General features: G+C 43.2%; 1 protein-coding gene across 3 annotated transcripts in view; it reads right to left on the reverse strand.

The window, feature by feature from the left end:
- The window catches only part of LOC119443144 (conserved oligomeric Golgi complex subunit 1-like), a 91,374-nt gene that overhangs the window by 53,255 nt on the left and 21,933 nt on the right, over positions 1-16,186 (reverse strand). For all 3 annotated transcript variants that reach the window (XM_049662593.1, XM_049662592.1, XM_037708302.2), the window contains exons 13-17: positions 10,889-10,965; positions 9,884-10,015; positions 8,827-8,934; positions 4,505-4,555; positions 426-513 (exon numbers count right to left, since the gene is read on the reverse strand). In XM_049662593.1, the coding sequence (XP_049518550.1) occupies positions 426-513; positions 4,505-4,555; positions 8,827-8,934; positions 9,884-10,015; positions 10,889-10,965 (456 nt within the window). The remainder of the gene's footprint in view (positions 1-425; positions 514-4,504; positions 4,556-8,826; positions 8,935-9,883; positions 10,016-10,888; positions 10,966-16,186) is intronic.

Raw genomic sequence — 16,186 nt, forward strand, 5'->3', positions numbered from 1 at the left:
TGACGTCATTCGAAACCCTTCCAGCCTAGTAACTGTTTCGGTTCATTTTCTAGACTACCCCACTATGAGGTAGTCTAGTAGTGTATATCACACCGATCATAAAGCAGTAGTGAACATTGTTGTGAAGTAAATAATAATAAAGGCTGTGGTTAAAGTTACGTTGTAGTGTGTGAAATATCAAGTGCGCCGCAGTCACCGTGAGGGTGGCGTAAAAAGCTTCGCTTTCCAACCACCTTCACAGGGTGGATTGGGGGGAAATTTTTTTGCATTCTGCTCCCATTAGAATGTCGGGAATTGAACTCATGTCAACATGCTCAGCAGCACAATAATATATTCACAAAGCCACAACAGTGTATATGTATAGCAATATTAAATTTATGCAATGCAATCGCTCACAAAATGAGACTGGCATTGTTAACACTTGCCTGGGCACCTTTGTTGGATGGAAAGCATAGACGCAGCTCGGGGCACAGCTCGGCAAATCCCTGGCACACCTGTCCCAGCAATGCTAGCCTGAAATTTAAGAAAAGAAAGAACTATTAAAAGCTCTTTATCTTACGATACCATAATGAGTTATGTCAGCACTGCAACCAACACACAAAGACACCCAGTGATGCTATTGCAGCTGCTGCAGGATGGATAGCTGGGCTAGTTGTTGCTTCATTATTGGTAAACTGGAGCACTGGGACGATGAGACACAAAGAATAGGAAAGCACTTGTACGTGTCCTCGTCTTCGTACTCCCATAACTCTGGTTTCCCAATAACAACATGAGCTAAATTGCCAGCTTCAGCCATTGTGAGGAGAAATACAGTGAGTTTGGTAAAAGACTTGTTAGTAAAAAAAAAAAAAAAGAAAATGCACTCTGCATTTATGTATGGAACTGCACCCAAACAATGATGTAGATTTTTATTCTAACAAGTTTAAAAATAATATTTTGTGCCTACTGCTGCTTTGTTTTTGTTTCAATTTTACAATATAATATTGCATTCATTTTGGCCTGCAATCGTCAATAAATCATTGGCACCTGTGTGTGCCTGCTTTGCCCCCCCCCCCCCCCCAAAAAAAAAAAAAAATAAAAGAAAACATGGTCATCATCGGCTAGGCGAGTTACTACAGAGATGGAGACTGGCTTTACTGCTAGTTGGCAACTAAATGTTGAACAAACCAGGCAAACAATGTTATCAAAGGTGTTACTGAACAATATGGATCAAAACATGCAATCTTGTTGCTAAACTTGAATGATAACAAAACAGTGGTAACGCTGACTCTCCTTGTAAAGTTGTTAAAATAAAAATGCATTGCACTGTAATTTTTGTGGAAAAGCACGAAAAGAAAGGCTGCAGCTGTCACACAACTCTATAAGATATTTATAAGGTATTAAAGATATTTGCTTAATAGGTACTGACAGGCTAGATTGTGATCTGTGATTATGGTGGAGCAGCACCTGTGTATGTTCTCATCATTCAAGTTTGCGTGAACATCTTATTTCCAAGTGTGCTGCTTCTCCAAGGCATACTTATTGAAGACCTCCCTCGCTGTAGCCACTGTGGTGGCTATCCTCAGCATCACATATCCTATGCAATGCCACCCAAAACTACCCCCCCCCCCCCTTACCCAAACGTTCATCCCTCCCACCTATCCGTTCCGCCAAAGGCTGACCGCCGCAACCACCCTTCATGACCAACGATTCCTTGTGGATTTCATCAGCTTAGCGCTGAAGCACGCCGCAAGCGACGTCCTGGACTGAGGGCATCGATAAATTTTTTTTTAATCGTAGAATAAAGCGATTTCTCTCTCCCTCACCAAAACCATAGAAGATATTGAAGCAATATACTTGCAGTAAATTTTTATATTCAGTAACAGGAGGTTACCTTACAGCTTTGTGCCATGGGAACTCCTTCTGTACACTCACATATCCATATATTTGTACACATTGTATGAATTGCATAAATAAAATGTATCAAAAACACCTCACACTAGAAAACCAGTGAATGAGGAATTGGAAAATAGAAAACTGACAAGTACTGACTAATACCATATTTCTTCATGTATAACTCACATCAAAAATTTTGAAAATTCATCTGACCCACATCAAAAATGGTTAAAATCTATCAGTAATGTTGGGGGGCAGGCTACGCATGAATTTTGCCTTGTGTGGCTTCACAGCAATGTGTACCGCGTTGTTGTGCTTTTGGCATCCAAAGTTTCGCTATCTACTAGTGAACTCCATCCCTGCATGTTGGAACTCCCTTCCCTGCTGTTTCAGGTTCACCAATTCTTCCTTCCTTTTCAGGTCACCATTTTGTGTTGTCACAGTGTCAGTAGTTAGCAAGCAGTGTACAGCGCCGCCGAATGAGAACTCTCATCACACTGAGATGCACTTGACCTAAGTCCTTTACAGCGCAGCAGAAGCTGCAGCATCGCCAAAGAGCTGAGAAAAAGAGAGTTGCTGGCTGAAGATATGGTGTGGACGAGTCATGCATTCGTGAACAAACAATGAAGGAGAGCCTTCAAACAGTGAGTTGCGACTGCAAGGTGCAGTGTAGACCAGACACTGGTATATCTTTCTTTAGATGCCCAAGGACACTACTCAGCAGAAAAAGGGGTCAAAATCAGTGAGTGTTCTGATGTGTGGGAACACAAAGCTCCGGTGCCCAGTGATGATGTGTGTTTTAGCAGACGGCACGAAACTGTAGCCTTATGTCACGCAAGACTTCCACTAATGTTTCTTTGCCCAGCGGACTTATTGTGCGAGCAGATGAAAAAGGCTGGATGAACCTAGCCATTCGTAGGCTTAAAACTGTATGGAAAAAGAGGCCAGGTGTAATCATGTTGGCATGGAGTTCCATGCTATTGCTGGCCATTCTTCATCGTCATTGCACTGAGGAGGTGAAAACTGCATTGCTGGTGGTATTATACCAGGAAGCTTGACCTCTGCTTCACCCAATGGATGTTTGCCTGAATAAGATGCACATAAAGCACTTGCATGCATAGTAGATGGCCGAAGAACTTTATGACCTCACGCCAATGGGCTGTATCTGCAGGACACGTGTAGGACTCGCATGCAGCCAGATTATAGAGGTAATTCAGAAGAAATGGCAGGAAGAAGCTTTAGGAAGTGCACCATAACATGATAAGGAACACCCTTGATGAGACAGACAGAGGGCTACGCTGTCTATAATATTGGTAATGGCACGACTACACATTCGAAGCAAAAATATTTGCAGAGCATCTCTTTGAGTCAACAAATGTGTCAAACTGTCTTGAGCATTGTTGTATGCAGTTATTCTTGCAGGTTATACTTCTGGATTTTTTTTCTTTGCAAGGTTTTGTAATTGGGGATGCAGGTTATATGCGGGGGCAGGTTATACTATGAAAGATACGGTACTTTTTAAGTTGTATAAGCTCTACCACACATTTATCACATGTGAAAGGATGGCACTTTGCAGGTTTGAAGGTAAGAAAACATAAGATATTTAATCTGATATCTAAAGGATCCCCGAAACACTTTTCTACACTTTTCTAACTAATCATAGAATGGCCTCACTATTAAATGATGTTGTCTCAGGAATATCATGCCGAAAAATTTTTCGAATCCCTCAAGTATAAGTGGAGTTATCGGACCAACATGCAGCATTCTCTCTCTTTTCGTCTCCACTATAGCACCAAGCGACAGTGAAGACGAGCTACACAGGGGAGAAGCCAAGGGGGCAAAGCCCCGTCCAATGTTGACATATATTTGTTTCATTTATTTAATTAAAAATTAGAAATTATGTATTGCTGAGAATGTTCTCACAATAACCAAATCAGCCAATAGCTGTGGGTGGGTCCAGCTGCTTGACATCATGCTACATGATGGCATTACAAAAAAGAGAGCAAGAGATTTTTCACTGTTTTCAACAAGAGATTGTAAATTCCCTGATACATGCAGTGCAATAGCATTTGGCTCGCATGTTTACAGGAGCCTCTTGTACAGATCGGCAACATTTTTTTTTTTTTATTGTTCAAAAAGTGTTTCATGGCCCCTTTAAGTTGACCTGAAATGCTAGCTAGACCTGGCGTTATCAACATTATCACGACGTCATGGAGTAACAAGGCTAGGTATGATGATGCTAATCACAAAAAAATAAACAAGAGTAATGTACGCCTTTCTCGTGCCTGTGCTCACACATGGCAGCCTCAGTTATCACAGGAACCGATCAAGCCAGTGTATCATGATGTCATGAAGCATCCATCGCCTGGGTACCAAAACCAAACTAGTTCATAAAAACAAGTATATTCTAATAAACTATTTAGAGCATTCTGACACTTGCCAGTATTTTTTCAAGAAATTAGAGGGCTTGGACCTTTATTTAATAGGGAAAATAATGAAAAGTCGAAAATGACGTGCCAGTACTTATTTAAGGTTTCACTTCAGCAGCAAGGTTTCCTGTGAAAAGCCAGGAGAAGCTAGCACTGTTGACAGTTAGCCATATCCTACAGTCTATAAAGCGTTCACTCACCAGTCTGCATCACTAGAATGGGCCATTTCCGAGTGAACAAAAGCATGCCACCTGGAAGAACAATATTTGAGCTTGTTAGGTGTGAGAGCCAAAGAACACAGGAGAGCCACTTGAAAGGTAAATTCTATGCCATTCTTCTGGCACAACACTGGCAAAGTGGGTACAAATTACAAAAACTGCCCTGTCCGAAAGTGAATGTTACGCAATCTAAATTTGTTATACCAAGTACAAAAAGAAATTCAGTAATAATAATTTCAAAAATTATGTCAAGGATTACATACACTTGAACCTCGTTATAACGAGATGGGATATAATGAAAATATGGATATAACGAAGTATATAAAATTCCCTTTAAAATCCCCATATATATCAATGTACACAAAACCCCGTTTTAACGAAGTAATATTGTTCTACCAATGGATATAAAAAACTGGATTCATCTGTGAAACCAAAAATACCTATCGTTGTGCACCGAGCATATCGCTGTCCGCCGGATTATGCATTCGTTCGGCGTCACAGTTCAAAATTCCAGCGTTGAATACGCCATTACCGCCACGCGGTCAGTGCGCGGTCATCCCTGCATGTAGCCACATGCATGGTGGCCGTACACAAGAAACACTTATTCCATATCACATCTCTCTCTCGCTGCGGCATGTGGCTGGCAAAGCTAGGTGCACCCTCTGAGATCACCATCTCAAAGGCCACGCCTAGCTGTGCCGTGCCACATATCGATGATGCTTGAGCACGGTGTGCTTTTATAAAATCAGTGCCTCCATTTCTCTCTCTCACTGTGGTGCACTCCACCGTGCTGACAAAGCTGACTTCCAAGAATGCATGAAACAAAGCCGGCCAAGCCAAACCGACACACTCATGCAGCGGAGCCGTGGGGCCATGAGAAAGCAGCAGATCAGATGGCTTTTCTTTCAAAGGCCAAATGCGTCGGCGCATACGTCTGCGTTTATGCCACTGTGCCAAGCTCTGTCAGCTGCACACTTCGACGGGTTTGCGAAATCTTGCAAAAGTGATACTATCTCCGAAAGTCATGGGGGTCACCCGAGAGTACCACCCCAGCTACACAGCTAGACACGACGTAGTCGGTGCACCGTGTTGAGTGCCACATGCTGCTCGAACACGACAGACCTCGTTCACATCACAGTGTGCTAGCTGTTCCCTTCCACCGTGTCACTGTTTCACCAGTTTCACGACAATATGAGTGAGCCAAGTGGAAAGCAGAAGTGAAAGACCATCACATTGGAACATGAAGACAGTATCGTAATGGCTGTTGCATCAGGTGCTAAAGGTGCACATGCCGAAGAGTCTGTTGCTGTTGTTTTATTGACTTTCCATCGCATACGCGGCCATGTAGCGGTTCGGCGGGCCACCGACCCATAGCCTTCTTTGCATGTTCCAAGTTGTGCATAGCATTGGGCATATACTACACTAAAGGGCAATAGTCAGTATAACGAAGCACAACGGAGTAATGGATATAACTAAGTCATTTTGGCTTCCCCTTCAACTTCGTTATAACGAGGCTCGAGTGTATTTCCATATTAACACAGCTGGAATATAAGCATGTACATTTTGTGTCTTTGCATACAAGGCTCTTATTTAAGAGAAGAAGCGATGGACCACATGAGCGGTGGAATGGAAAATGAGAACTATAATACAGTCGAACCCACTTATAACAATATTCAAGTGCCACGAAAATTCCGTTGTTATAACCGGGTTGAAAGAAAAAAACAAGATAGAGGAATGGCAGAGCTGTTGTGAGAAAACTACAATGGCGGGGAGGCCAGTGCCCCTCCCCAACACCTTCCTCCATCCAGCTGCTGATTGTGTTGTCTCGTTTAACTGTAACTCTGCTTCCTGTGTGATCTGGTCGCGTGTAATGATTCGTGGCTGTCGGCATTCAAGACTGGCACTGCTCTAGTAAAACCTTGTTAATTCAGATTTCATAATAGCTAAAATATGGCAGAATAAACCGAATGTCGAATTATCGAGCGTATCAAGAAAATGAACTACTTCCTACATCAACACGCATTTATTTACTGAATTAATCAGCAGAATCCTGTTCTTATTTTTCACAAAAGCAGTGCGGAAGCTGCAATCTTCGTCATCTCATGACTATTAGCACTCGCAGCGGCGAAGGCCTCGCGACTTCTGTCAAGCGTGGCCGCGGCGCAAGTGTTCATCTGAGATACGCTTTTCACTCGATTATTCCAATTATTTTTTCGCCTGTGTCGCCAGGTCGCCGCCCATCATGTAGATGGTGCTCTTTATCCTCGACGGCTTTACACCGAGTCAAAACGAAACTATTGTTAGCTGCAACCGCGGCCGCTGTCGACGCGATCATGGATGGCAACCTTGCTGTTCTGAAGGCACGCGGCCGACTCGCGTACCGAGACAAAACGAAACTACTGTTTGCCGCAACCGCTGCGGACGAAATCGCGGCCGCTATCGAAGTGATTATCGATGGTAACTACGCAGTCATGAAGGCACGCGGCTAACGCTGTGCTACGTGCGGCGGTAAACGCAAAAATAAAGGCTTTAAAGGCACAAATAGGCACGAAGCGTTTCGGCGTTGCTGTCAATACAGTACGATTTTCACTGATGACTATGGGCGATGCGAACTCCGTCGCTTCATCGTTTTGGCTCTATTACGTCGTACATTTGTGACGCGCCGCCAGCCTCAGCGCTAACAGCGCAGTTGGCGCGTTCCATTCGTGCTTTGGAGGGGTAGAAGGGCAACGGAATAGAGGCGCGTAAGACTGGCGATGTGGAGAAGGATGGAAAACAGCGCTTGGCAGCATGCAACGGCTCAAATTTCTTTCCTTTTTTTCTTTTCAAGAAGTTTGCATTCCATTCCCAGTCGGCATGGACACCCAGTAGCCAGACTTCATCATTATAACTGATAATGCGGCATGGGGGCATTGTAGTAAACGAGTGATTTTACCATAGAAAACATACAGAAGTTGACGGTGCAGCAGATTCTCATTGTTATAACCGATATATTGTTAAAACCGGTACTGTTATAAGTGGGTTCGACTGTAATAAGGGACAGGAAGAGGACAGAATAGATTAGAAGGCAAGTAGATAGCTGATACTTTAACTGAGATTAAGAGACAAAAGTGGAGTGGTGCAGGTCACGTAATGCCTACAGCAGATGACCAGTACCTTGGCACCCAATCAGAGTGAGTGGGTGCCAAGAGAAGGAAGATGCTGTCAAGAATGGTGTTGGCTGATGTTAGACAGGGTTAAGTGAAAATCACTGGGAGAGGCTTAATTCCTGCAGTGGACACAAATCAGGGAGAGAAAAGAAGGCACATCATCTGACAGCCAAGACTATGTGCCTTCTTTCCTCTGCCCTTTACTCTTTGTGCTGGTTTTTTGTATATGCCTGCCAAGAACTGAAACCAACTAGTCCAACTTGCACACATTTTAACCTTTTATGGCCATCTGCAATTACTTAATTTTGTTATGTGGTCATTCCAGTCAGGAGTTATTTCATGCATTTTGACGCCATGCAGAAAAGGCACTCGGGTAACCGAACACATGTTAAGTGATTTATTTTGGAAAACCTATTTATTGTCGAAGCTCGCAACAATACTTGAGCACTGTGTGGTAGAGCTCGAAGCATTCTGTACTGCAGTAAGCAATTTGCACTGTAGGTCTGTGCAGTCATCGTAGTCACCTGTCTCCTAAATTGATCTCATTCGGGGTCGTTTCCTAACCACCTGAGCAAAATATATTCATCTGTGGCACTAAATCCATCTTCTGATTCGATGATGTGATTTTCATACATTAAATATATGCACAGAAAGCGTTGCTACTCTGTCAACGCATCACTCTACGAATTGCACAAAAATCCCTTCAAGCATGAAAGAAGGACAAAAAAAAAAAGTTCTGCCCTCATTTGGAGACATTGTGAAGTGAACTTATTACTTGAAAAAGTTACTGAAAGTGGTGCTACCAATCCAAATAAATAGCGAACGTGAGCATGCACATGTCAGGCGCTACCCGACATCTGACCGAATGGATATTTTTGCATGTCAGGTGAGGCCCAACACATATTTGCAGGGGGTTGAAATGTCAGGAAGATGATGGCAAATGGACGGGGGAAAAAAAAAAGAGACAGAAAGGTCATCACAGTGGCAAAAGTTGTTTTCTTACATAAATAATGTGGCTGCTCACTTAGGAGGCCTAGACAGAAATTATTTTCCCATCCATAATTCACCATGCTGTGTTTCAATGATTTGAGATGAAATTGTTCCACTCCACCTTGCAGTTTTGGTACATGAGCAGCAAAGAGATTGTCCACTTACCGGCTCAGCATGGCTGCAGTGGCTTGCTCCAAGTCCTCCTCCATGGAGCCCCAGGGCCTCAGTTCCTCCAGGAGGCGTTCCAAGTGCTGACACAATGACTTGCACAACCTACGAGTAAGCCAGAATGCCACTTAAAGACTCACCTAAAGGGGCACTGAAGGGACACTAAAGTTAAAGCTACATTATGCTAGCCCGATGGTGTGCACTTCCCATTACAGCGAAACAATAGGTCAAGAATTAATACATGCATTAGACACGAATACTTTTGCATTAGTGTTTCAATGCGCCAAAACGTGCTAAGAAAAATGTCACAGTGCAGAGTTCCAGATAATTTTCAACCAGCTTGCCCTTTCAGCGACAGCATGAACACGCCAGTGTTAATTAAAATAAAAAGCATGAACATAGTGTCAAATAAGGTGCCCTCTTGTAACAAGCAATGGCATCACACCTGTCCTTAAAAGGCAGAATAATAGCAAACACTATCATTTTAAAAGAGGTAGTACTACACCATTCCTGACGAAAAATTTGACAACTTTCTCACTGTCACAGCTGCTAGCAGATGTCTTTTCCTGTATCAAAAAGCCCTAAGAGAATACACTGCCTGCACACCAATTTTTAAAAGATTTCAGTTCTTTTCATGAAACAATGAAGCGTCACTAACCACACCACACAAGGAATTAGTCATTGCAAGTAGTTATAATGTACCTACAATGGCTCAAATAAACATGCCACAAATAGAATTTCTTCCCTCGAGTCTACGTGGTGTCTGCATTACATATATAGGCGAGCACTGGGTGTATTTCAGCACTTCCAAAATTTAGATGCTGTTTTCAAGAGTAAAGCCAGTTAACTTGTGTTCTGCAGCAGAATGTCTAGCCAACAAGACTTTTCAGAGGCAACAAGTTATTGTGAAGAAGCGCCAATATGCTACTGTTCACAACCATGTACACAAAGCATGCTCAATCCGGCCACCAATACAAGACTTAAGGTGCACGAGGTTTTCTCACAAGGTTATAGGACATGTGTAGCTTGACGAGTGAACCAGACAAACACTTACGCCTGAACCTGTGGTGTCAGACCTCGCGTCTGTAGAACCAAGACCTCCTGGGAAGAACGCTGCGTGTTCAGGAGTTCCTGTGACACTGTCTTCCATGTGAAATATTCGCACGGTTGTTCAAGTACTGAACCCCTGCATGGAGCACAAAGCATAGAACTTGAGAAGCTAGAGCTATAGCATGAAGAAACTTCTAAAATGCCACTTAGTCACTGATGTTGAGAAATGCACAAACTGGAATGAACCTCTTATGTGCAAACTTCTGTTTTTTCAGGAAACTGCAAAAGTTTCCTGAATATCTGAATTACTGATTCATTGTGAATAGCTTTCATTATTGCAATACCAACAGTTCACTTGTCATTTTCTGTTGTCCTTTACTGTCAATAATTTTGTTCATGTTTTTGAGTTACAGTAAAGCTACAGAAACTGTCTATATAAAGCAAAATATTTCTTGGAACAGAAGCCTAGTATGTTCTTGTTATCCTCCATGTGGCATGTCATGGATAACTTGGCATGGATAAAAATCGCAGAGGTGCTCACGACAAAGCATTTGCTAAGTTGAAGCTCCGGAAACCACTCACAAAATTTCCAGATCTAACTGTTTACTATAAGTGAAGAAATGTCCAAAAACACCATGATTCTAGCATCGAAAAGGCATCTGTCATTGCTGTGGGTGCCTCACTCCACGCTGCCATTTTTTAAACACAGGGCAGCCAGACTTCATTTTTCCCAACTGCACCTTCAAAAATATTAATTTTCTGGGACGCTGGTGCCTAGTGACAGCTCAGCATTCACACTGAAATGATGAAACAACTTTCCACTCTGTGGCATTCGGTAGGCAAAAGGAACTTCTTGGATGAATGAAACTCGTGAATGGCATATTTTGGAGGAAACACATGGACGAGTGAGATTTGTCCTTGGCACGAAAAGGGTTAACAAAGGTTTGCCATGAAGCTGTAACAACAAACTTAGGTTCAGCCCCTTTTAAGGTTAACAGAACTTACTCACCTAGCACCAGCCTTGAGAGCGCTTAGTGCCTGTAGACAGGAGTCCATGGCAGCATTAAGCTGAAGGCTGATCAGCTCCTGCACATTCAGACAAAAAGAAATCCATAAGACAATCAGGACACAGTTCCAATCAATGGTAGATCTATCTCTAATCTCTATGCTGTGTATTTTGATGACATCTCAGAACACAGGCACTATGCATGGTAATATACAGTTAAACCTGCTTATAACGAACCTCCATATAACAAATTTCTGGATATAATGAAGTTTTTCTATTCCCCGCCGTTACTCCATAGAAGCACATGTATTTGAAACCTCTACATAATGAAGTGGCAGCGGGAGACCCCCTCGAAATAACGAATTTTCCCTGCCGACAACCTAGAGATTTCGTCCAAAATTCACGCACGAATTCACGGCGACTGCGAGGCGAGATCGAGCGCACGTGTGCATGCGTGCGAGCGTGCGCGAGGCGGACCCGCATTCCTCGACCCGGCGATCTTGCTGCCGCGGGCGTGACCTTTCCCCCTCCCTTCATTCAAACCTGATCCCGCCGTTTGCTGCAGCTGGCCTAGCCTGCCAAGCCGGCACTCTCCTTCTCCAGTTGATGTTGCCGAAAAAAAAAAACTTTTTTTTTTCAACGCGCTGGCAGCGCCACTCTTTGGTTACTGCGCAAGTCTCTGCGCTTCACTTTATTAATCTGACACTAGGTGACACTATACGATGCTACGACGCCATCGTATCGCTCGCTCTTCGTTTCCAACGCCTCGCGCTTGTGCGAAACGACATGCGTCCACGCATCCAGGACCTGGATGCGTGGACGCGACGAAGAAATGCAAGATATTCACTCTTGAGGACAAAATGGCCATCTTGGATGCCGTTTCTGGAGGCCAAAAAAAAGAAGGATGTAGCTGCCAAATTTGGCATCCCAGCGACTTCTTTGTCCACAATTTTAAACGTGAAAGATGTGATTCACAGCGCTGTGGAGCGTGGCACGGACGGCAAGAAGTTGAAGTCATCAACATACGCCGACGTCGACAAAGCTGTGTTCACATGGTTTATGGACACGCAGGCACAAAACATACCCATCAGCGGCACTGTTTTGGAGCAAAAAGCAAGGAATTATGCTTGCATCCTGGGCTGCGATAATTTAAAAGGCAGTAACGGGCGGCTCGAAGGTTTTACGCGCAGGTACGGAATCGTCGGCAAAGTGATCAGTTTCTTTTTTGAATTTTCGTGACGGACCTGTATATAACGAAATCCTCTTTTTAACAAAGCTTTTCGGGAATTTGTCAATTTCGTTATATCCAGGTTTAACTGTACATCTCAGGGCACAGGCAATATGCATGGTAAAATGCACGCATTTGGAGCTGATTCACTGGGTCTAGTATCTTTTCCCAGCACTGTCGCAAGCCAGTTCTATCTTCGCTACTTTCACAGAAGAACTTTCTACAGCTAATGACTCCAAGTGAACCAATTTTATGTAGTCTTACTAAATAAAAAGCCGGCAGATCCCACGCCCTGTGGGAATCGATGTTATGCGAAGCAGTGTGCGCCTACCAAGTTAACGAAATGACCATGCGAGCACCAAGACATAGGCGGCTGTTTCATGACCTACATGACACGCATGTCACGACATTCATGTCACAAGTCCTCAGGAGTCCCTTTAGCTACGCTTAAGAAACCTTAAAGCAAAAGTCTTACTCATGCTCATGACTATGACTTGGACCATCAAACTTAAGCCTTCTCCTTCGTTTAGTACAGCATCTGAACCCCTTCCATTGGTTTTTTTTAGTGTTAATCTTTTTTCGCTGTGTCATTGTCATTTTTGTTGAGTCATGCTCATGACTATGACTTCTACCAGCATCCTTTAGTGTTTCCTTCACTTAGTACACAAGTCCGAACCCATTCAGTGGTTTCTGAGTGTTCATCTTTTTTCGCTGTCATTGTCATTTTTGCTGAGTCATGCTCACGACTATAACTTCTACCATTATCATTTAGTGTTTCCTTTAGCTCGTGCCCACGTCTGAACCCATTTCAGCAGTTTTTGAGTGTTCAGCTTTTTTCGCAGGGTCATTGTCCTGACCTACATGACACGCATGTCATGACATTTATATCATGACCTATCATTTATGTTCGTCATACACTTTTGTCATACTATGCTAATTTTGGTACCTACCACGTTAACAAACGACCGTGAGAGCACCAAGACGTAGGCGGCTGTTTCGTGACCTACATGACAAGCATGTCATGACATTCATGTCATGACCTATTATTTTCTGTTGTCCTTTACTGTCAATAATTTTGTTCATGTTTTTGAGTTGCAGTAAAGCCACAGAAACAACAGCTAGCTAGCTAGCTAGCTAGCCACCTACATCTTTGTGCTCTCATGGTCGTTTCGTTAACTTGGTATGTACCAAGATAGATGGATAGATAGATAGTTAATGGATAGATAGATAGATAGATAGATAGATAGATAGATAGATAGATAGATAGATAGATAGATAGATAGATACTGTCGAAGTGGCACATGACTGCCAAGAAATGCTTCGTATTTAAAAATCCTTTTATAAACGTCTCATTAGAATTCGCCTATTACCAATGCAACACTGTCATATGAGCTTTTCAATTGTGCGCACAGCTTACTCTGGTGGATCCAGCTTACTGACAGCAAACAAACCTCAACTAATTTGACGTTGCGTTAATAAGGAAACACATATGAATGGCACATATAAATTGCATATAATTGCAAGTAGCGCTTGTCTTCGTCTCCCCTTCCTGTGTGTGTGTCTTTAGTTGCACTAATTACCCTCATCAGCTATGCAAGACCAACTAGCCCAAAAGTTAGTCCTTCTTAAATATAAATGGTGGTTCTGGCTAAACTATTTATTCAGTTGAGCTCAGATTTCAACCTCAGGTGGCAGTTCATGTACAGTAGAACCGCGTTCATACGTTTAAAAAAAAAAAAGTGAGAAAAATGTATGACCTGAAGTTTTTAAAAAAAATTCACAGACTGAACTGTAGTTAAAATCTACGTAATGCGAATCATTGCGTCAAATCGTTGTGGCACGAGACAGGAGACGATGACGCAGGTCGAGCTGGTGGGGCTTTGGCGGCCTGAGACATGTTTTGTTGTTTTCCTGTTGCATAGTGTTTTAAGACGCCGAAGGGAAAACCGAAACGAAATCGAGCTGGTGGACAATGCCAGATACCGCTGGAGCAAAACATGATGCTCGCATCGTGCCGCCTGCAGCAGGGAATCACATTAGGGTTGGCGGCGATGTGGCATGCAACGACCGAGGAGCAGATTTGTTGGTACTGGAATAAGAAACTGAGTGGGCGCTTTCCCGAATGTTTTCCCGTGAGACGGGCAGACGAGTATTGCGGTGAGGCTGCCACAGCCGGCGGCTACTGTTTTCAAACACATGCACCTTGTGCATTTTCATCTAGTGGTTGGAAAACGTATCATACGATCGCACTTTGGCGACGTACTGAATGTTGGTGCCAAAAGATCATGTTTTCTGGGAACACATTAACCGTTGAAAAATAAGCGTAACTTCGTTGGGTCATTTCTTGGGTTCTGGATCGCCAACGCTGACGCCGGAAAATCGTATGTAATGCACCTCCACCAAATTAATGTTACGTTTAGCTGATGCCCAAGGCTATTGACAATTATTTACAGGGAAGCTAACAGAGGCCAAAATGGCGACACTATATCAAGCGGGAACACGTCCTCTTCCTTCTCCTCAGTGCAGCCACACTGTGGAAGTTGTTGCGTATCAACGAAGTTCTACTGTATCTCTTTTTGTTATTATTCTGACAACTGGATGCAACAGTCATTTGTTTTGTTGAGAATAAATCAGACATACAGATTGTCCTTGCAGCAACGCCAGATCAAAGTAACACCTGCTATGGAGAAGAGATGGAGAAGAAAGATTTTACTCTCTCGTCAACAGACGGTACCAACATTCCTTTTGCTATGAAAATCAACGTTTTGTGCCATTGTCAGGGGCCAAGTATATTGCCAATTTGTTCTGGATAAAACAAGCAAGTACTGGATTTAGAAATTGTAGTACACAAAATGTACCATGAGTTGTCACCTCTATATGAAATCTGCATGCATGAAGAAGCTGTTTAGCTGGAAAAGCCATTTATTCTTCAGATTTTTCATTACTGCGTTTTATATTTTTTTGAGTGTGTGTGTGTGTGTGGGGGGGGGGGGGGGGGGGGGGACTATCAAGAAAGTAAACCCAGGGAGAAAATCGGGGTTTTGGTGTCTGGCAGCCCGAAGCTTTGGATTTTTCTGGTAACCTTTAAAAACAATTAACACTAGCAAAAGTCTCCCTTCGGACACAATGTTCTATTTAAACAAACAATACTACTCACAAGAACATGCAACGGCGAGAGAGCTGCCCACAAAGTGACGAACTCATCCAAACAAATACTCTTTGTAAGGCATTATTAATACATTTAAATAAAACCACATTAACAAAACGAACAAATAGATGTGTTTAGCAATCCCCTCTTTACTTTATTTTCCGCACTTTTTTTAACAAAGGAAAGAAGTACAAAAGGTAGTGCACAGGGGTACGCTTTGTAGGAGGTGTGATGCTTTTCCTTGTCTGACAAGCCCTTGCTGAAGTACGTTATCATATGCACTCGGAGCATTTCTGTGTCCATCCTAGACCTGTCGTGCCTGTTGTCCTTGTTTATTGTAATTCTGTTTCACTGGTTACAAATATACGCTCTTGCAACAAGATTAAACACCAACTAGATGAACCAGCCAACTTTCACAGAATGTAACGTCATTGAGTATATCCTCTCAACATCACAGCTACCATTAACAATGCAGAGCAAGAGCAGTGCTTCCCAGTGCATTACTGCCATTTGCATGTATGCGAAGCGCACAAAGGAAACACGATGCAATGCACTATTATCTTAATCATGTAAATGTGGCTACTCAAAAACGAACAAGGTTTAATTCGCTCAACGTTGGCAGGAGGTGAATACAGTGTAGACCGCTTATAACGTAAGTCGCCGGAGTCGCGAATATCCGCCCTATAAGCGGTACCGCACTATAACCAAAGCAACAATTTTCAAGGCCCGCACATATGCAAAACATGTGCACCGAGCCGCCACGCATATGCGACAGTCGAGGAATGCGACTGGAACGTTTGCATTCAATTTACAGTCGAATCTCGTTAATTCAAAATAATTCACGCGGTGGCGCCTCCGACCGGCATTGCTCCGGCACCGCCATTGAGTAAAAGCTTAGGAGAGACCCCTCAATGTCGCGCGCGAA

Source organism: Dermacentor silvarum, chromosome 2, assembly GCF_013339745.2.
Source record: "Dermacentor silvarum isolate Dsil-2018 chromosome 2, BIME_Dsil_1.4, whole genome shotgun sequence".
In the NCBI taxonomy this organism is placed as follows: domain Eukaryota; kingdom Metazoa; phylum Arthropoda; class Arachnida; order Ixodida; family Ixodidae; genus Dermacentor; species Dermacentor silvarum.